This window comes from Engystomops pustulosus, chromosome 6, assembly GCF_040894005.1.
Source record: "Engystomops pustulosus chromosome 6, aEngPut4.maternal, whole genome shotgun sequence".
In the NCBI taxonomy this organism is placed as follows: domain Eukaryota; kingdom Metazoa; phylum Chordata; class Amphibia; order Anura; family Leptodactylidae; genus Engystomops; species Engystomops pustulosus.
In genome coordinates this window covers 52,142,505-52,165,385 of record NC_092416.1, presented here as the reverse complement: position 1 = coordinate 52,165,385, position 22,881 = coordinate 52,142,505, and the positions used below count along the sequence as shown (strand labels likewise).

General features: G+C 42.2%; 1 protein-coding gene across 4 annotated transcripts in view; it reads right to left on the bottom strand.

Moving 5' to 3' along the window:
• ILVBL (ilvB acetolactate synthase like) overlaps positions 1-18,718 on the bottom strand; it is a 35,838-nt gene extending 17,120 nt beyond the window's left edge. The window contains exons 1-4 of one of the 4 annotated variants that reach the window (XM_072156102.1): positions 12,014-12,189; positions 9,261-9,322; positions 8,049-8,173; positions 6,703-6,904 (exon numbers count right to left, since the gene is read on the bottom strand). In XM_072156102.1, the coding sequence (XP_072012203.1) occupies positions 6,703-6,904; positions 8,049-8,173; positions 9,261-9,276 (343 nt within the window). In that variant the 5' untranslated portion in view covers positions 9,277-9,322; positions 12,014-12,189. Of the gene's footprint in view, positions 1-6,702; positions 6,905-8,048; positions 8,174-9,260; positions 9,323-12,013; positions 12,190-16,144; positions 16,232-18,534 lie in introns of those variants that run through there. The other 3 variants (XM_072156101.1, XM_072156105.1, XM_072156103.1) reach the window with 3 other exon arrangements.
• Positions 18,719-22,881: the final 4,163 nt, after the last annotated feature.

The following is a 22,881-nucleotide window of genomic DNA, read 5'->3' as shown; positions in this document are numbered from 1 at the left end:
ACTGTATGATGGTTGTTGTCCTCCCTCATCCCTGCTCTGGAGCTGGTCAGTGTAGAGGTGGCAGCTGCTGGGACATCACACAAGGCAGCAGCAATGTGGCCTCTGACTGTGTTGCCATCCTACCCCCACCACAACTATCAGGAGCTGCAGAGGAGCCTCCTGGGTGTATGGCCGGGTCACCTCTCCTGCTGTGCCCTGTGCTGATACCTGTGCTGACTGGAGACACTAGGCACAGCTCACACATGGGGAGTGGCCGGCCCAGGGGAGGGGGAGATGGGGGGAGTGCTGGAAGCTCAGTGCAATCTCTCAGCCTCCCGGCTACTGCACCTGACCATGTAGGATGAAACTTAACTCTCAGGCAGCCGCGTGTCAGTGAAAATGGCTACGTGTGTCAGCACTGACACGCGTGTCATAGGTTAGCCATCACTGACCTAGGGTGTAGAATTGTCAGCTGTTAGCCATGTTTCTGTAGCAAGAAGGCATCTAAAGGTGATCCAAGGACTCCAGGTGTTATGAAAGAGGTCATACTTTCCCTCGTCGCTAGCCTTTAGCTCCTCCATGTGTAGTATTATGTTGAGTGATTCCACCCACTGTGCCTTAGTAGGGGGAGGGGGGTAGAAGGAAGTGTCAGAGTAGGCTTTTTTGAATTTAGAGATGGTCCCTGGGAACATTGAGAGTAGGGCCAGCTCCGGTGAGGAGAGGATTCCTGATAGACAAATGTCCTAGTTTAGGTTAAAAATCTCCCACCATAGGTTATATATCAGAGGCCATTCCCACCATATGTGTAGCATGTTGCCTTCTGCTTCTCCACAACGCCAGCACCGGGATGAAGCCTCTGGGAACATTCTATCCAGTTTAGCAGGTGTTCTACCATTGGGATAGGATTAGATCCATCTAGAGGGGGCCAAGCTCAGTACTGTGGTTACAACAGTCCCCTAGGGAGTGTTGTTTGCGAGTTGGGGGGATGCTTTGTAAGTCAGGGTTGCCTATGAGTGGAGTGAGGGGGCCTGGAGTTGTGACCAAGGTGGTACATCACATGAATTTGCACCAAGATTTAACCCCTTCCCGACATTTGACGTAATAGTACTGCATGGCGGGAGGTGACTTCCCGCAAAATGCAGTACTATTACGTCAAGCTTCTGGCGCCGGCTCCTGAACGGAGCCGGCGCCAGAAGCTGCGGGTGTCGGCTATATATTATAGCTGACACCCGCCTCTAACACCCGCGATCGGAGATTTCTCCGATCGCGGGTGTTAACCCCTAACACGCTGCGGTCGCGCTGACCGCGGCGTGTTAGAGGCATTTAAATTCAATTACATGGCAATCGGACCCCCCCGCGGCGCTTACCGGGGGGGTCCGCAGCTCCGATCGCAGCCCCGGGACTGCCGGTGCCCGGGGCTGCGCGATCTTCATCCGGAAGCCGGGTCCCTGCCTCCTGGCAGGACCCGGCTGTAAGACACTGAGCATGCGCAGCATGCTCAGTGTCTTACATTACACAGTGCAATACATCTGTATTGCACTGTGTAAGCTGTAAAAGAGCTTGAACAAGTGATCAGAAGATCACTTGTTCAAGCTAAGATGTTAGTAACTGTAAAAAAAGTAAAACAAATAAATAAAGCTTTTTTTTAAATAAAAAGAAATAATAAAAGAAAGTGAAAGTCCCCCCAAACACCACATTTCCCTTTACACAAGTAATAAACTATAAAAACACTAAATCACAAAAAAAACCCACTTATTTGGTATCGCTGCGTCCGTAACAATCTGTACAATAAATCCTAATCATAATTGGACCCGCTCGGTGAACGTGGTAAAAAAAAAAAACCCAAAAACTTGCCAAAAATTAAAACTTTTTATCAAATTTCTTTACAAAAAATGTTCTAAAAAGTGATCCGAAAAAGTTACAATCACAAAAATGATACCAATGAAAAGAACATCTTGTCACGCAAAAAATAAGCTTACAACCAGCTCCGTCAACCAAAAAATACTATAGTTATGCCGGTATAAAAATGGCAATACTAAAACAAATGCAATTTTTTCTATTCTAGTTTTCCTTCAATAAAATTGGACAAATATAAAATAAACTATATAAATGAGGTATCACCGTAATCGTAGTGATCCGTAGAATAAAGATAATATATTATTGTTATGCTACAGTGAACACCCCCCCAAAAAAATGCTAAAAATCCAAAACAAGAATTGATGATTTTATTTTCCTCCACACTTAAAAAGTTAATAAAATTGCTTCAATAAGCTAAATACCCACTAAAATGAAGTTTTTTTACAGTGCATCTCATCTCGCAAAAAATAAGCCCTTATTTGTCTAAATTGCTTAAAGGGGTTATCCGGGTTTAATTTTTTTTTTATGGCCGGGCTGGGGAGGGATAGTTAAACATAATAAACATGGACTTACCTCCTCCGGCGCCGCCGATGTCCCGCGCCGCGGTCACTTCGTTCTGTGCCCCTGTAAACAAACAGGGGCACGGAACCCGCGCACAGGGAGCTTCCGGTCCGCGTTGTGGACGGCTCCTCCCATCCGTCCCTATCTCTCAGCGTTGTAAGCGCTGGGAGATGGTGCGCATGGGAGCTTCCGGCCGGCCGGAAGCTCCCTGTGCGCACTGTTAGTGAAGCTGGCGCACGGAGAAGACGGGCCGCGGCGCGGGACATCGGCAGCACCGGAGGAGGTAAGTACATGTTTATTATGTTTAAATAGCCCTCCCCAGCCCGGCCATAAAAAAAAAAATTAAACCCGGATAACCCCTTTAAAAAATAAAGATTTGTATAGCCTATTCCCAACGTGCGTTGTTATAGAACGGTGCGGCGGGTAGTGACTTGCCAACACGGTTCAGACACAGTGATCGGGGCAAGATGGCGGCTGTTCCTGACGGCCATCCATCCTGCCCCATGGAACAGAAGGGTTACGTCCCACCCACATGATCGCTGCTATTGGCTCATCAATTCAGACCAGCCAATAGCAGCGAATTTACTTATGACGTCAGTAATACCGATCACCATGTCTGTAGACACGGTGATCGGGGCAGGGTGGCGGCTGTTCCTGACAGCCACCAATTGTGCTTTGCGGTCCAGAGGGGTTTTGTTTCCCCCCTCTGTCCATGTTTGCCGCTATTGGCTGGTTGATTTGGTCCAGCCAAAAGCAGCAGTATTCGTCACAATGGGCATCGCTAGGGTGAATAAGAGCAACACTTGGCGATAATTTCCCTACGAAAAAACGAAGATTTGGTACAAAAGCGCTGGCCGTACACATTGTAGAGATGATGCTGTACAACTCTTACGAGCTGTTCCAATGTGCAGGTCCTGCCTTATCATTTCTCTGTTTTCAAGAGGAAGATATTAGGAAACTAATATAGGGACAAGAAGGACGGGGCCCCAGTACCTCTGGTTTAGATGTTCCTGTGTTTTGCCAGGACAGAATTTTCCCGGTGAATTCTGCTGCTTGTAAAGGTAGGACTCACTAAAGAGTCTGTTCCAAAAGAGGAGTTAGGATGGACACTACATACTAAGGATGGACACTATATACTAAGGATGGACACTATATACTACTAATAGACCTGCGACACCTCCAGAGTGACAAAAGTTTAGATGGTCCCCTGGTCTATTCTACCTCCTTATACGCAACACATTCACAATTCACGCCTAACCTGTTGTGAATTAATTTTCGGTAAAATTAATAATTGTAACAACTGTTAGGTCCCATTGCTCCCTATACCCCTCCATTATTTCATAAGGGGCGCCATATAACGGGCACTGAACTCTCCAGAAATAATTGCAATTTCCATCTTGGACTGCATTGCACATCATATTTGGAAACCCCCATATGTTCAAAATGCTCATTTCACCACGTGTATTACCCTACACCACATATTACACCTTGCTAAATTCCCCAAAGGGTGTACATTCAACAATTAGGGTCACTTTTTGGGTTTTCCTCTGTTTTGGTACCACTACGGCTCTCCAAATGTATCCTGACACATGTGAAGGATTTCTGTCAAATTTGGCCTCTAAAAGACAAACATCCCTCTTTTCCTCTACTGTGCGCCCATAAAGCATTTTATATGCACATGTGGGGTACTTCTACACTCGGGAGAAATAGTTTTACACCTTTTTTGGGGTTATTTAATATATTATCCCTTGTGGCTTACAAAAATTAGGGGTAAAGTGACATTTATAGGAAAATTTTCACCTTTTTAATGTTTAGGGCCTAATTGGATCATTTACCTGTACGGGCAAATACATATATAACACATTGCAAAATTCTCTAAGGGGTGTACATTCAAAAATTAGGGACACTTTTTCGGATTCTTATCCGTTTTATACCACTAGGGTTCTCCAAATGCATGTCAAACATTTGTCAAATTTGGCTTCTAAAAGGCAAACATCCCCCTTTCCTTTTACTGTGCGCCCATACGACATTTTATATACACATGTGGGGTACTTCTACACTCGAGAGAAATAGGTTTACACATTTTGGGGGGTTATTATATTTTTTTATCCCTTGTGGCTTACAAAAATTAGGGGTAAAATGACCTTTATAGGAAAATTTTTACCTTTTTCCTATTTAAGTCCTAATGAAATTAAACACCTTTACGGACAAATACACATATTACCCCTTGCTAAATTCTCTAAGGGGTGTGCTTTCCAAAATGGTGATACTTGTTTGGGTTCTCCTCTGTCTTGGTACCACTACAGCTCTCTAAATGCACCCTGACACATGTAAAGGATGTATGTCAAATTTGGCTTCTAAAAGGCCAACGCCCCTCTTTCCCTTCTGAGCTTCACTGCGTACCCATACAACATTTTATTTGCATGTGTGGGGCAATTTTATACTCGGGAGAAATGCTAGTACACATTTTTGGGGGTTGTTTCATCTTTAATGCCTTATGGGATACAAAAATTAGCCGTAAAAGTGACTTTTTTGGGAAAATGTTCATCTTTTTCCTTTTAGGGACCTAATTGAAACAAACACCTGTAGGGGAAAATACACATATTACACCTTGCTAAATTCTCCAAAGGGTGCACTTTCCAAAATGGTGACACTTGTTGGGGTTCCCCTCTGTTTTGGTACCACTAGGGCTTTCCAAATGCCTCCTGACACATGTAAAGGATGATTGTCAAATCTGGCTTCTAAAAGGCCAAAGCCCCACTTTCCCTTCTGAGCCCTACTGTGCACCCATACAACACTTTATATGCAAAAGTGGTGCAGTTCTGTGATTAGGAGAAATAGTTTTACACATTTATGGGGGTTGTTTCATCTTTTATCCCTTGTGGCTTACAAAAATTTGGGGTAAAAGTGACTTTTTTGAGAAAATTTTCACCTTTTTTCCCTTTTGGGGCCTAATTGAATCAAACATCTGTTGGGGGAAATACACAAATTACACCTTGCTAAACTCTCCAAGGGGTGTACTTTCCAAAATGGTGTCTCATGTTGGGGCTTTCCTCTGTTTTGGTACCATTATGGCTCTCCAAATGCATCCTGTCACATGAAAACTTTTTCAGCCATATTTGCCCTCCAAAAACGAAACAACGCTCTTTCCATTCCAAGTGCCCCCCTGTGCCCGTACAGCAGGGTACAGTGACAAAATGGGTATTGGCATGCTCAGGAGGAATTGCCCTAAACATTGTAAAATGCATTTTCCTTTTTAACCCATTGTGAAGGTGCAAATTTTAGTGTTCAATGAATCTATAGTAAGATAAAATTACATTTCTGTAATTTCACTTTCATTTATCTTTCACCCTCATGAAACGCTCATAGGGTTAACAAAATTCCCAAAGGTTGTTTTGAATATTTTGAGGGGTGTAGTTTCTAAAATGGTGTCATTTGTGGGGGTTTCTTGTCATGTGGGCCTTATAAAGTCACTTCTAACTAAATTGACCCTCCAAAAGTAGGTTTTGATGATTTTCGTGAAAATCTGAAAAATTGCACCTAAAGTTATAAGCCTCCTAACATCCTAAAAAAAGGAAAAGATTTTTGAAAAATGATGCCAAGTTAAAGCAGACATATGGAAAATGTTAGTTATCAAGTTATTTTAGTGATATGACCAACTTTCCAAAAAGTAGAAAATTTTGAATTTGGAAAACATTGTTTTTTTCAAAATTTTTGCCAAATTTCCATTTATTTCATTAATAAATACTAAAAATATTGATTAAATTTCTCAACCAACATGAAGTACAATGTGTCACGAAAAAACAATCTCAAAATCAACTGGATATGTTAAAGTGTTCCAAAGTTATAACCACTTAAATAGACACATGTCAGATTTTAAAAAATGGGCCGTGTCAGGAAGGTGAAAAGTGGCTTCAGCGTTAAGGGGTTAAGCAATAAGTTTAAGACAGGTGAGATGTTTGTAACAAGTTTTGAGGTGCCAGGGGACCACCAAAAGGCTCAAAAGGCATGTGTGCGATTGAGCTCCAGTTCCTTTTCAACCCACAGCTTGGAGGAGCGTTTGTGGAACAGATTGAGTATGAACGTGGCCCCTAATGATAGGAGCGGAAATCGGGTAACCCTCCATGTACAATATTTATAAGGAAGGTCCAGTCAGTAGTGAAACCATTAAGATTATTTAGTGTTGCTGCGATAGGACAATCCACCATTTTATGATTCAGACCTCAAAAAGCAAGATTTACCAATTCATTTTTCTCAAATATAGGAAAGTAAGGGAGAATTATTATAACATTAAGATTTACCTACCCGAAAGTCTGGCTACTGCATCAGCAGCAAATACCGCTGTAGCCTCATGTCTTGTGTCCACCACACGTATTCCCAACTTTTCACAGGCAACCAAGATAGGTGAGATATGTCCACCAACCAGGGTGAACACAAATTTTACACCATGGGACTGAAGCACTTGAGCCACCACTTCCCCTCCATGACAAGGACTTTGAGTTTCAACCTTCAAATAAAATAATACCCGATTATTATAAATAATAATATGGTCAGTACTGTACATGAAATTGCTGAACATATCACATTCCACTATTATTTACTATATCGTACAATAAGAGATATGGAACACTTGTCGATAGTCAAATACATATACCAACATGTTAGAATCAATGCGGTATGATCATTAAAAGTATATGCTATCAAGAACATGGTCTAGTGGATGGACAGAAAATCTATAAGAAAAACTGCCACATCTATCAAGAAAGATTTACTTCTACATCTATAAACTACTCGCCTATGTAAACTATGCATTATTTGCTAAATGGAAACAATCCCCGCAAGTATGTGAAATATTTCCTGTCCTAGATATCCACAAGATAAATATACAGACAAATATTTTTATAGGTCTAAGTGTTTTTTATACATATTGTTTTGTTTTATACATAATAGTCCTATAGATATGGATAGGGCCGGTGACAGCGCTGGACATACCTGGGCAAGTGCTGGGCCCAGAGCTGCTGGGGGGACTCACATGAGCCTAAGGAATCCAAGGGGAAGAAGGTGTTTGTATCTAATGAATCCATAGGGTGTGAACGGGGCTTATATAAAAAATAACGATGAGGGGGCTGTTTGCTATTATAAATTAGGGAACAGGAGACGGTTTTACATTCTGAATTTTTAATGGCGCCATGTTAGTTCACTGTAAAGGGGTCTACTGAGGCTCTGTCGCCCAGGGGCCTACTGTAATATGGAGCCGATGCTGCATATGGTTTTGTAAAAAATACATTTTTTAGGTTGCTTAATGTGCTTTAGGTTGCTTAATGTGTATTTTTTATTATTATTTTTTATATATTTTATCCATATAATTACTATCAATTAATTTAAAAAAAATTATGTAGTAAAGTGACATATACAGCGTAATTTGGTGCTGGTACTATGTAAATTAGGGCCATATAATCATAATGTAGTTTCACCATAAATAAAGCAGAACAAATATTCATGATTGAGAAAAGTAGGTTAATGATGTCTGTCACAATCAGGGCACCATACGTTCTGTTCCCCACAACACATGTGACTTTGGATGTAAGTGCAAAAGGCAACTTCTCTTAAACTTTTACGCAAAGTTATTCAAAAAATTCAATTTACCTTACCTTATGAAAGAGCTGGTAGATGACACCCAGACGGTACCCCAGCCACAACAGTACAATGGACACTACTGCACCAAGAGCTGCACCCACAAGGTATATGCACTCACAATCGTGATCCATTAGAAAGGCTGGTGGAAAAATACAAATTATAGTAATAATTTACTTTCTTTTCTTCTGGTGATATTTTTGCATTTAGGTTTTTGAAGCCCAATCTGTGATGGGTCTGACTCCACACCTCCAAGTAGTCTGTACCGGGCCGGCGCCAGCACTAAGCATACCTGGGCTAGTGCTGGGGCCCAGACCTGCTCGGGGGGGGGGGGGGGGTCCACATAGGGCTGTAACATAAGGAATCCATGGGAGTGAGGGGGGCTGAATCTATTGAATCCATAGGGGCTGAAGGGGGCTTTATAAAAATACCCATGAGGGGGCTTTATATAAAATACCAATGAGGACGCTGTAAACTAAATAACCATGAGGGGGCTATTTGGAATGATGAACTATGGAATACTTTAGGGAACAGAAAACTGTTTTCTGAATATTTGATGCTACCACAGGAGTTCACTGCAAAGGGGCCTACTGAGGAGCTGTCGCCCAGGGGCCTACTGGAGAATGTACATATTAGATTGATATTGGCAGATCTCAATGATTTACATTTTAGCTTCCGTATCACCTCATTTGGGATTCAAGTATTCCAATATTAATAAAGATACCATGTATGAAACTGACATCACTGCCTCCTGACATTCAGGAATACTGGTAAGGAAATTTCTAGGACCAAGATAAAATTTACTAGCATGGGACCAACTTTATCCATTACCAAAGCTCCAGCAATACAGACATCTCAAGACGTTTCACTGGCCCAAGAAAGCTAAAGGGCTTCTTTCCTATCTTATATTAGACAACGGTCAGATGAAGATGTGGCTGTAGAGAAGAGCACTTTTGATGTCAGAACTAATACAGATATTCCACTTTTAGCAAATAATTGATATGGAATTGATAATAATAAGTTATGTAAGTTTCAAATATACTTTATCAATTCCCCATTGTTTACTATCATTCTATCTCTGCTTGCTGACTTTCTAAGGAAGCTTTATGGTTTACTTCCTTTGGATGAACAGCGGTCCCTGGTCATGTGATGTCACACAGGTGCACACAGGTGCATGGAAATGATCCATATAAAAAAATAAATAAATAAAAACGACTGCAAATACTCACCTGCGCTTCTCTTCATCTTGATGCTGGTGCAGTCTGGCACTAGTCTTGACACCCGGTATCACCTAGAAATTAACTTATAATTAGCAGCACGGAGCGCAGGGACAAGATGTCCGGTGCTCTGGGCTACTAATTGTGTACGTCCCTCTCGGAGGTAAATTCACGCCTCTCGCGTGACGTCACCTCCCTCTACAAGTATATTGGAAAATTATATAAATCGTATAACTTTTCATTACACAAACAATATCAATATATTTTCTAAAAGTGGGGGGGATAGGGAACAACCCCTTTTAAGTGTGATATTCACCTTGGAGCAGCACCTGTTTTTGCATAGAGATCATTTTTTTTATTAATGCAGACTAATGTAGTCACAGTGAAAGAAAAGGTGAAAAATATTTAAATCCTGAAAAGTACCTTAAAGGGCTTTATCCCTAGCCACAGAACAGGGGATAGCAAACTGATCAGCTATCTCAAATACTTTCAAAGACAGTGAATGAGAGTGCTGGAGATGAATAATAATAATTCTTTACTAGAGATGAGCGAGCACTAAAATGCTCGGGTGCTCGTTATTCGAGACGAACTTTTCCAGATGCTCGAGTGCTCGTCTCGAATAACGAGCCCCATTGAAGTCAATGGGAGACCCGAGCATTTTTTTAATAAAACTGAACAGTAAAAGAACAGTGCAAAAAAAAAAATTCCAGATGTTTGCAGATGTTTTACTTGTAAGAACACATTGAAATAACACTATTCTTCACTTTGCAGGTGTTCGCGCGTGTCTCCCGCTAAGTTAGGAGATGTGCACGAACATCTGGAATGTGAAGAATAGTGTTCTTTCAATGTGTTCTGCACTTAAATGCTCCTGTGTTCACTGTTTTTAATGTTTTAATTCTATTCTTCACATTGCAGGTGTGCGCGCGTGTCTCCCGATAGGTTCGGAGATACGCGCGCACAGCTGCAAAGTGAAGAATAGTGTTATTTAAATGTGTTCTGCCCTTAAATGTTCGTGTTTTCACTGTTTTTAATGTTTTAATTCTATTCTTCACATTGCAGGTGTGCGCGCGTGTCTCCCGATAGGTTCGGAGATACGCGCGCACACCTGCAATGTGAAGAATAGAATTAAAACATTAAAAACAGTGAACACAGGACCATTTAAGTGCAGAACACATTGAAAGAACACTATTCTTCACATTCCAGATGTTCGTGCACATCTCCTAACTTAGCGGGAGACACGCGCGAACACCTGGAAAGTGAAGAATAGTGTTATTTCAATGTGTTCTTACAAGTAAAACATCTGCAAACATGTGTAATATTTTTTTTTTTACAATAAAAATACTTTTATTCAATTTATTTTATTAATTTACTGCTCGATCTCGAGCCGACGAGATACTCGTCCGAGTAACGAGCCGGTCCGAGTATGCTAATACTCGACCGAGCAGTATACTCGGACGAGTATACTCGCTCATCTCTATTCTTTACTTATATAGCGCACACAGATTACGCAGTGCTGCACAGAGCTTGCCAAATCGCTCCATGTCCCCAATGGGGCTCACAATCTAATCAACCTACCAGTATGATCCCTAACAATGTCCAGCAATTTCTGACTCCCCCATTGTATTGAATGGAGCTGGAGGACACATGGAATGTAGGACAATGTGGCAGCAGTTTATATAATGATAACTTATCATAAATCTTGTGCAGTTTATAGCACAACACAGAAAGTTACCAGAAACCGGACAACCCCTTTAAGTCCTACCCTACCTCCCACACACTGTTGTAAAATTATACATGCGCATACCAACATCTTCACTGGTAAAAGCAGGATATTCAAGTCTGTCCCATATCAAATTATAAAGTGTCCCATATCAAATAAGTGGACTGGAACAAGTCATATTTTCCCTGACAGTTGATGAAAAATCTGGGATCATCCTGGCAAAATCACGAGTGTTAGGGTATGTTCCCACATTTAGTTTATTTTTATGCAGTTTTTGAAAACAAAAGCAGGTGTGGATTAGAACGAGTGAGAAAAAATAATTGAGCGGTTTTGGATGTCAAAAACTGCATCGGAAAAACTGAACGTATGAATGCACCCAGAGAACTATACAAACAAACCCCCATCGTATCCCCCCTCCAGCCCAGGTGGGAAGATTTCTTGTTCTTGTTGCTGGAATGAAAGGACTAATTCACATGTATCAGACTTCAGACATGAAATCTTTTCATTCATTCCAATGGGGGTTGTTTCTGCAACAAGCAAGTTTTTCTGAAAACCACATTTATAAAAGACACTGTAATATCTGTAACTTTATTATCTTATCTTATTTATATGGATTCAACCTTAAAGGGATCGTCAACATTTTTTTATATGGCTAACCGATCATAAGGATTGGTCATTGATATGTGATCGTTGGGGGTCCAACACCTGGATAACATAAACTTTACAGTGGATGGAGCTGGTCTGTGCGGAGCAACTATAAAATGCTAAGTTTTCCTTAAAATTTTATTTTCTACATCAAAAACTTGATCAGCCAAGACCCTGTCTGGACAGAACGCAGCGCAGAAGTGAACTTTCGCTAAGCAATAACCCTGTGAAATTCAACACACAGAACAATCTTATCTGTCAGCACTTGGCTTCTAGCCATGAATATATTATATATACATTACACAAGGATATGAGCATTCGTTACACCATGGATTCGCTTCTCGTGGACACACAAAAGACGAACAATCTTGTACCCTGCAATAAGGAACCAGTTGATTACCTGAGTCCGGCTGCAGCCTTACAATGAAGGGGACTGGAGTCACAAGCTCTTACTTCCTCCTCTCCCCTGATCTTTACCCAGAGATCCTCTCTGGCTGCCTGCTCACGTGATCTCTCAGATGTCACAAGCAGCTTACTGGGAGAACAGGCAGATCCCTCCCCAGTCTGGCAATGACAGGGTTAGCCAGACTGGGTCAGAGGTTATTCGGAGAGGAATCTGCATTACAATCGCCTTTTAACCCTTCCCAGGGTGCACAGTTTACTAAAATCACTGCCAGTACTCACGTATTCTGCTAATATTAAATAAATCTATATATAGCGCCATCATATTCCGTAGCGCTTTACAGATCATGGGGGACATAGACAAACAAAATAAGACATTACAAAGCAATAACATGGTCAGATGGAATAACAGGTCTGGGCTGTAAATTAGTGAGGAGTCCTTCACAAACGAGCTGGCACAAAGAGCTGACTGTTTCACCCGAATGTCAGGAGTTGGCTCCCCTCAGAGAGCCAATAGCTCACCTAACCCGACCCTAACTGGTTCACCATGCCCCCTTTAACCCGATACAAGTGGTGTGGTGTGGGGTGACTGACTGGCCTGTGGCTCCCTATTATATAGTATTTAATAGGGAGCCATTCAGGAGCCAGCTCTTCTTAGTGAGTGGAGCCTAATGATCCAGCTCACTTAGAAGAGCCGGATTTCCTATCTCTACCGTAAATCCTGTAACATTTCCATTTGTTCAGACCTACCGTCAGGGCCGGCGCTATGGGTAGGCAAAGGTGGCAATTGCCCAGGGCCCCCAGGAAGAAAGGGGAGAATCTCTTCTTTCAAATGAATCTTGAATTTTGTTTCTAGGTGCCAGGGATCCAGAGATATTCAGGTTTAAAGTGAGAATATCAGGTGCCATTTTTATATATAAATATCACTTCCGACGGCAGTTTAACAGTTAATATCTCCGTTTTTCTGCATTTTAGAAACACAAATTTAGATTCATATAAAGGAGGAGACTCTCTTCTTTCATAGGAAAAAGAAGTGAGGTTCTATGTGTCACAGAACCAGAGATACAGCCCCCTGAAGTGTGTCCCCATCTCCAGATACTTAGCCATCAGGCTGCAGGGAGCATTAGCTGCACACAGGAGCTGCTGCACCTCACAGATAATGGAAATAATCACTTTATATGTTACTACATTCTGAGAAGGAATAATATCAACTAATATTCATGTCTTTAACCCTTCTCTATGCAAATCTAAGAACACACTTTGGGCCACATGTATCAATCGTTTTTTTCTGTTGTTTTTGCGCCTTTTCATTCAGACGCACCATTTTTTGTGCCATTTTTGCGACTAAATGCAACTAAATGCTAGCTGTGCAGCAAAAATAACCAGCTTTCCCTCATTTATCCTAGCAATCCAGATGTTTTGATGCGCCTAATGATATTCATCACTTGCGACTTTTCATTTAGGCGCAAAAACGGGCGCAAAAACACTCCAGCACGGAGCTGCCGTTAACTGAGAAGAAAGCACTGAGCCCCTTTGCAGAACAGCTCATTTCTAGCAGAAAAGCTCAGCCAGACACTGCAGACACTAGAACAGATAATACAGACATGAGATACTCTGCAGACACTAGAACATATAATACAGACATGAGATACTCTGCAGACACTAGAACAGATCATACAGACATGAGATACTCTGCAGACACTAGAACAGATAATACAGACATGAGATACTCTGCAGACACTAGAACATATAATACAGACATGAGATACTCTGCAGACACTAGAACAGATCATACAGACATGAGATACTCTGCAGACACTAGAACAGATAATACAGACATGAGATACTCTGCAGACACTAGTACAGATAATAGAGTCATTAGATACTCTGCAGACACTAGTACAGATAATAGAGTCATTAGATACTCTGCAGACACTAGTACAGATAATAGAGTCATTAGATACTCTGCAGACAGGAGCTGCAGACTCTATTTACACTTCATCACCTTCTATTTACAAAACATTCTGCAGAATCCTGAGCTCAAAGCAAGAGAGAAGAGAACGTTACAGAATGTTGCACATAGTACTGACAAGTGCCCCCCATGTCATTCTGCACAGTATCACCAGTGTGTCTGAGGGGGATCCTGTGCAGAATTACAGGGGGCAGCAGGAGATCAGCACTGGGGGATCCCCTCCAGGAGAAGCCACTGCTGAGGAGGTCACTGGGTGCTGGGTGTCACACACCTGGGTGCTGCTGAGGAGGTCACTGGGTGCAGGGTGTCACACACCTGGGTGCTGCCGAGGAGGTCACTGGGTGCTGGGTGTCACACACCTGGGTGCTGCTGAGGAGGTGACTGGGTGCAGGGTGTCACACACCTGGGTGCTGGTGAGGAGGTCACTGGGTGCTGGGTGTCACACACCTGGGTGTTGCTGAGGAGGTCACTGGGTGCAGGGTGTCACACACCTGGGTGCTGGAGAGGAGGTCACTGGGTGCTGGGTGTCACACACCTGGGTGTTGCTGAGGAGGTCACTGGGTGCTGGGTGTCACACACCTGGGTGCTGATGAGGAGGTCACTGGGTGCAGGGTGTCACACACCTGGGTGCTGCTGAGGAGGTGACTGGGTGCTGGGTGTCACACACCTGGGTGCTGCTGAGGAGGTCACTGGGTGCAGGGTGTCACACACCTGGGTGCTGCTGTGAGTGTTACCTTCATTCTGGGCTGTGGGAGAAGCAGAGAGGAGCTTGTAGCAGGATCACATGTAAGTGCCCGAATCTAACATTGCGCCGAAACTGTGTTAAAGTAAAGTGATTAATAAGAGGCAGGAAATTAACTTATCACAGATGGTTGTACTACACCTATGCGCACAAAAGTGATAAATGTGGCCCATTCTCTCTTATTCCCTTTTATTTTGTGATGGTTTTTTCTTGTTGGGAAAATTGACTGATACGATGAACATTCAATCCTCTTCACCTAATGTTACTACACCGCGACCAGAACATGTCCATAAAGTTATATGTAACACCAAAAACACACACATGTCCTGGAATAAAGTTTTTATTTCCCATCATCCTCCATTACTTACACCCATGTTATGACGTTCTCACTCAGATTCTTATGAAGCGCGGAGGGTTCTGTTATTGTGCGGATAATACATTGGCGCACATCTAATAGTGACTTTTATTATCTCATTAGCTTGGTTTATGGATATATAGTTATGTATTTGGGTCACCATTGTGTAAGGAACAGACAATGATACATCTGTGTGAATTTTCTGCAGTTCCCTTTGCTGCATATTTTGGTGGATATCCACATGTGGGGTCTGTATGATCTCCTCACATCTTACTTTTTTAGGAAAGTAGATTTTCTTTATATAAGTATCTGGATTTGTACATATTTTAGAGGAAATTTTGAATGTTAATTGCCAAATGCATCGCCTGGTCGTCTGCTTTCAAAATTCTATAGGTTTTATGGCGCCTTTACTTTTTATTCTGTTTTATTGCTATATTTTGCAGGTTGTGACTGTCTAAAAATGTCTAGCTGAAAAGCAGATCTCTAGTTATTACAGTGTTAGTGATATTATGTGGATTTATTCATGTGAACATATCAATAGGGCACATTTGTGAACTCTACAAATGTCCATGTATTACATTTAGGAGATGTGAAGGATAAACATTGTCTGTCTGGATTTTTTGCCATCAAAGTCAAATTTTAAGTATTTTTAATAAAATGTTTCAATTTGAATCAAAATTGCATGAAGGCGCCTATGTCTTTGCATCTTTGATGCAATTTTGAAAATGGGGCAAGTGTCTGCTTTCAGAAAATATCGGTCCCCCTCCCCAATGGGCCTCACAGTCCCAGAGGAAACCCACGCAGACACAGAGAGAACATACAAAATCTTTGCAGATGTTGACCAGCGCTGCAAGGCTGTAGTGCTAATCACGGAGCCACAATGCTGCCCATAAATCTCCCTATCATCTATCTCCTATAAAATTCTCCCATATTACAGTTTGTTTTACCATACTAAAGGAGCCTCTTGCTGACTGTGACTGGTCATAAAATAGTTTTATTTTGGGGCCCCACTTTTAGTTTTGCCCAGGGCCCCACTTTGTCTAGAACCGGCCCTGCCTACCGTCACTGTGTTATAATACATGGAAGAAGTATAGCAGCAAAAAAGTTGAACGTTGAAAACAACAAAAACCAATAAATATTAGAACATAGGGGGAAATTTATCAGAAAATGTTTGAGAGCAAAACTGTCCTAGTTGCTCATGGCAACCAATCAACGACCAGCTTTTATCTTTCCACAGTAGTTTATAAAGTGAAAGTTGAGCACTGATTGGCCCTGAACAACTAGCTCTCAGATTTTGATAAAGAGTTTTGATAAATGAGGCCCATAAAGTTTTTGTAATTCCATAGCTAAAAAATTGAGTTTTTGTTTACAAAAGAAACAAGTGACCCTTCATCTATCCTCTAAAGACAATTACCACAAGGTGCAGAATTTCTAACCATAAAATTCACCAGATTTATCACTGTGTCTGATGCTGAATAAATCTTGGCGCACATTTTTGTATCTTGATCAATGAATATTTATGGTTAAACGGGTTGGCAAAGATTGGAGAAAAACCATGGATTCTGATAAAATGTAAAAATAAACCATGTCATTCCTGTCCAAAGGTTACGTAATATTGCAGCTCACCACCATTCACTTCCATGGAGGTGGGCTTCAATACCTACCAAAATCCATGGACAGCTGTGGCACAATTTCTTTTTTCAAATTACAATTTTTTTATTATAGGTTTTTACTTTTAAAAAACATACAGTGTTTTAGCCAACGTCTGAAGCAATGACAAATAAAAAACTGCACGTAGATGTTGTCTTCGAGTGATCTCAGGACCCCATTGCCATCAAGTCACAATTCTGTTACCTAGTATCACTTAGTTTTCACCAACCAGGGTGAGGCCATTCAATATTTATATTGTGAAATATATGTATTTTTTTATGCAAATTTAATTTCATTGTGATTATGATTTCATTGTGACTATGAGTAATATCTACCACCAGGATTAGGAAATGTAAACCAAGCACACTGACATACTGCTGTGTGCCCCCCCCCCCAGCCCCCCTCTGGCAGGATCTGCTCTTCTTTAAGCTTCTTATTCCCTTGTTTTTACAAAAAAATGCTTTCAAAATGATGCCAATGAGCCTGAGGGACTCCGAGCTACATAGACTGGAACCCCTCATGATCATTTGCATATTTGTAAAGACTTTTTTCTTAAAAATAAGGGTATAATAAGCTTAAAGAAGAGCAGATCCTGCCAGAGGAGGGGGCTCACACCGGTATGTCAGTGTGCTTGGTTTACAATACTGGTGGTAGATGTCTTTTAAAGAGAACCTGTCACCTCCAAAAAGACCCCCACCAAACATGTGCAACATCCCCCACCGGGGCCTAACCTTTTCTTGGGGCCTTGAGACAGCCGGGGCCCGCAGTACCTGAGTGGCTGGCCGTTGCGGCCTAGGCACGCTAGTGTCACGGTGCTTGGTATGGGGAACCAGAGGGCTGTCCTACAGCCTGGCAGGTCTCCAGCAGGGTGGTGTTGGCACGAAATGTTAAGGGAGAGGCTGCTATAGCGGTTCCCCCTGGGGCAACCCTTTGGGGTCTGGAGTATGAGTCCCTTTGTGGTGGATAGGGTGCCCGTGATGGTGGCAGCCGTAGTAGCAGGGACCAGACGGAGGCAGACGTTGAACAGAAATAACTTACAGTTCTTTATTGGAACCGACAGGAACAGTAGCAACGTGCCTTAACAGAATGGTAGAATGCTGGAGATGCAGTTGGAGGGAGCCACAGGATGGAGATCATCAGCCTGGATGCAATGGGCAGGCTGGAAGATAGCTGTGTCCTGGAAGGATGCTTCAGCTTGTTCTGGGTTGCTTCAGATATCACCCTTGAAGGTAGGATGATACCCCATTCCTCTCATTAACTAGCTCTTAGCTCCACTCTTCAGGCAGGGAGCTGAGCTCTCCTGCTCTGGTCTGGTGTGCTGGCTGCACTGACTCTTCAGAGTCTCTACTCTGATCTGAGAGAGTGAACTCTCTCCTCACACTGGACTCTCTTCTGAACTCTAGAAGTTTCCTGACCAGGGGTTTTGTTACTTCCACTGGTCAGGTGGTGGCTACTCCTCCAATTACATCTCAGCTCACAGAAACAAAGTATAACACCTGTGATTGGTTGCTGGAATTACATCACAGAAAACAAATAACTCCTGCCGTACCAGGCAGACTCTACCACTGCAGTGCTCATCTGTGTTATCTAGTGTTATGTAGTGACATGCTGTGGGGCTGATCAGACCCTACACAGGCTGCAAGCTACATGGTGAGACGTATTCACAACAACCACTCTGCCTTGCATCGGCGAGGGTGTTGCACAAGACCCCATTATCCTCTTCCCAGCCCCTTTCTATATATGCTTAATTTATTTTAATTTATGTTGGGAAAGTTGTTCCTAAAAGATCTGAGCTCTTACCAAATAAGAGGTGGAATCCACGCATCTCCTTCCCTGGCAGTCAGGTTTATTCATGAGGGGGCTGGCACTTCTCTGAAACTCCCCCACCATGCCCCTCTGTTTCACGCCGCTGGCAGCAGAGACCTGTAAGAGAAGCCGTTAGCATCGCCGAACTGACAGCTGCTGCGTGGACCTGTAGGAGAAGCCGGCAGCATCACATATGTTACGCAATCGCTGCCAGCTCTCCGCTGTCAGTTCGGCGCGGCCACATCTGTGTACAATGAATTCCTGAGGATGTAGCAAATGTCTGTGTCACCGGGCACAGCGCCGGGCGAATATTATATACACACTGCGGAGAACCAACAGCAATTGTGCAATATATGTGATGCTGACAGTGTCTTCGCTGACAGCGTCGTGAAGTGAAACAGGGGGCGTGGTGGGGGAGTGTCGTCCAAACCATACTGAGTGCCGGCCCCCTCATGAATAGACCCGACTGCCAGCACAGGAGATGCGTTGATCCGACCTCTTATTTGGTAAGAGGTCAGATCTTTTAGGAACAACTTTCCCAAAATAAATTAAAATAAATTTAGCAAATATAGAAAGGGGCTGGGGAGAGGATTATGGGGGGCATGTTTGTTGGGGCCTTTTTGGGAGTGACAGGTCCAATTTTTGTATTGTAGTCTAATATCAATGTATTATGCTTAGTTCTTTCTACTGATGCCTTCCTTACATGAAAATCAATTGTACTAAACAGAAGGACTTTTTTCTATTGTTATTTAATGGACCAGAACAATGCTAACCGTATTGGTGTTTATCAGGGAACCTTGACCTTCAGGTCATCCTCATTGAATAACCTTGACCAAAGTTACCATTACTATTACACTAAGAATGTGCATGTTATCTCAGTACCATGTGGATAAGCATTCACCACACACATCAAGACTGCTTATTCCCCAAGTTCCTTTACAAGTTTATCGGAACCATAAAAGCCCAGTCTTTCCTCTTGAACCTTGTTTTTCATTAAGTCCCGGGCATTTTCCATTCCAAAATGTTAATGTCTATGGTCATAGAGAAACTTTGTCACAGCCTCGGCTTTGTGGGATCCATTTTGCATAAAGTAATACCATTGATGAATGAATTAAGCAAACAATCTTCTAAAACATTAAAATAATTGCTTGCTTTCATACTTACTTTTGTGTGATGGAAGTAGAATATTAACCTGGTCATGCTTCCACTGACCGCATCCCACACCATCATAATGTCCGGGACACATGTAGAAGAGACCCTATGGACTTAGCACAGGGCACTGGATCGGGGTCTTTGCATCATAGAGTTCTTGCCAAATGCAGTGTCAACACTGTAACACTGTTAGTGGGTTACAAGTACTTGAAAGGCTCTCTTTAAATACCCTCACATACACATCAAGTGACTTACCCACTTCTAAAATGGTGATTATGAAAAATAGGTAAACAATAAATTAGGACAGGTTAGAGCAGTAGCAGCTGCCCAAAGTGTCAGGGACCCCCATAATTAAGAATGGAGGATGTGCACCATTATATATATGTTCTCATGTGCATTGTACAGCATAACAGCGCACTTCTTCCACACCTGAGTCGGCAGCTCAGATAAGAAATGTTGAGGAAGGGAGGGGACAGCAGGATGGCAGGACTGGATTCTCTTATCTCTTCTTCCTGCAGTCTATGGTCACTCTGTATGTGTGTGTATATATGCTGTATGACTGTATATGGTACTGCATGTGTGTGTATATATACTGTATGTGTGTGTATATGTGATCTGCATATACTGTATGTCTGTATATGGTATTGTATGAGTGTACATGTGATGTGTATATGCTCTATATGTGTGTCCATATGTGATCTGTATATAACTTTTGCATGTATTATTTTGTGTTAACACTGTGGGTGTGTATAAGAAGTATATATACTGTATGTGTTAGTATATATGCATAAATGTGTGAACATAAGTGTATGGCATTAAGACTGGCATTTTGTAACTGTAGACTTGATAGCCCCTTGCAACAGGCGTATGTCTAATTTAAAGAAAATAACCATTAAAATCATGCATGATAAACCAGGGCCACTTAGGCCCGTTCCACACGAGTTCATCGCATCACACTCGCAAGTGTCGAATGGGCCTTACTTCTTATATTTTTTATCCATGACCTCCTTTCTTCTAAAAATCAACTTTTATAATTATGCTAATGAGCCAGATGGGCCCTGGGGGCATTACCAGAACCCCATCGTCCTCCATCTTCACATGCTGTTACACTGTGCAGGGCAGTGAAAACATCCCCAAGAGCCCTTCTGATTCATTAGCATAATTTTAAAAGTTGATTTCAGAAGGAAGGAGGTCATGTATAACAAATATAAGATGATTAGAACAGGCACAGTGCCTGGATCTATGAGTAGGTGTCCCTGGTTTATCATGATGGATTTTGATAGTAGATTTCTTTTAAAACAAACCCACAGTAAGGGACTGACTCAACTGCAGCAAGCTTGTAGATGTTGCCTAAGTAACATTTTTCCACAGGCCTGTGAAGTAGAGAAGCCGCATGACTACTTCAAACAGCTTCTTTCTTTTCCTAAGAAAAGCCTTACAGCTCTGAAGTCTGTGCCTGACATATCTTTACCCTCATTATCTCTGCTGCACATTACTTATTAACACTAGAATCTGTGTGCAGAGGATGGACTCTGACTTTTAACCCTGCATCTGTCACCCATGCCCTATCTTCTCAGATACAGAACGCTGAGGATCAGATAATTCACAGCATGATTATTAATACTACAGAAACTGAACCTACATTCCCATAATGTATGGCCAGGAGGGCTCTACTGCGTTAGTTCATTCTAGAACTTTGCATTGTGTGACTGTATTAGACGTATGTTGTTGCAGTAGCAAGGTCACTTTCCACGTCTAAATCCTTGCTTGTATGGATACCCCCTCACACAGGTTCGAGCTATCATTTTACCTGCCCATATCTCCGGTTCGGTAGCATCCAGAACAAAAAGCCTGGTGCAGTCTGAAAGAGAAAAATGGTTCTAGCTGCCATAGGACCCAAGATATAGAAGAATAAATTGCCAGTCATCCTGCAGCCTCTGGGCCCGATTCGGCTGTGATCATTTTCACATGACTTTGGAGGAGATTATTTTTTTTAATAGGTAAATGGGTTTTCACACAAAAAAGAGGAAATTCTAGAAAGGATATTTCATACCTTTACGGTTCCCAGTTGAATGATTGAGGTTCTAGGGCAGTGGTGGCGAACCTATGGCACTGGTGCCAGAGATGGCACACAGAGGCCTCTCTGTGGGCACACAGGCTGTCTTCCAGGCACAGAGTTTACCAGACGTGGCATCTTCCTGCAGTCTAAGTAGTGCCCTGCTATTGTAAAGTGACCCATCCTGTGCTGCTTGGTGCTGTCCCAAGAGTGAAAAGGTGTCGGATTTGAGCTAAAAAATTCTGGTAGCAATAAGTTTATTACTGCCTAAATTGCTGTGTTGGCACTTTGGGAAAAGCTAGTTTTTTCGGGGTCACATTTTGGGCACTCGATCATCACTGTTCTAGGGGATTCAGACTCCATTCACTTCAAAGTTTTACTAAACTTCTTTAAACGTCATTATAATCCATTTATCAGAATCTCGACTTTCAAATCATGTGAGGAAAAAAAGTTGTAGAAGAAATATAAGAGGTGCATGCGAAAAGTGACACCAGGGAATGGAAAAGACCACAGCCCATTACTATCATCTCTGCCATTTGAATATGTAATCTGTCACATCCTCCCTGCATCTCCCCTACCAAATAAAGAGAATACGCACCTTATCAGGACATTTGTCACTTGTGTAAGTAGTGAAACACACAACTGTGAATAATGGACCATGCCCTGTTTCACTGACTGCCACAATGCTGGAGATATATCACTATGGGGCATGGAGGCTTATGACACAAGGAGTCCATTCTTCCCTAATGAATAATAATAATTACAGGCAGTCCCCGGGTTACATACAAGATAGGGTCCAGAGGTTTGTTCTTAAGTTGAATTTGTATGTAAGTCGAAACTGTATATTTTATAATTGTAGATCCAGACAAAAAAAATTTTGGCCCCAGTGACAGGAGTTTAAACATTTTTTGCTGTAATGGAACCAAGGATTATCAATAAAGCTTCATTACAGACACCTTACAGATGATTATTGCAGTCTGGGACTATAGTAAAGCATTCAGAAAGCTTCACCGGAGGTCAGAGGGGTCTGTCTGTAACTATGGGTTTTCTGTAAGTCGGGTGTCCTTAAGTAGGGGACCGCCTGTACTCTATTTTATATAGCGCAGTCAGATTACACAGTGCTGCACAGAACT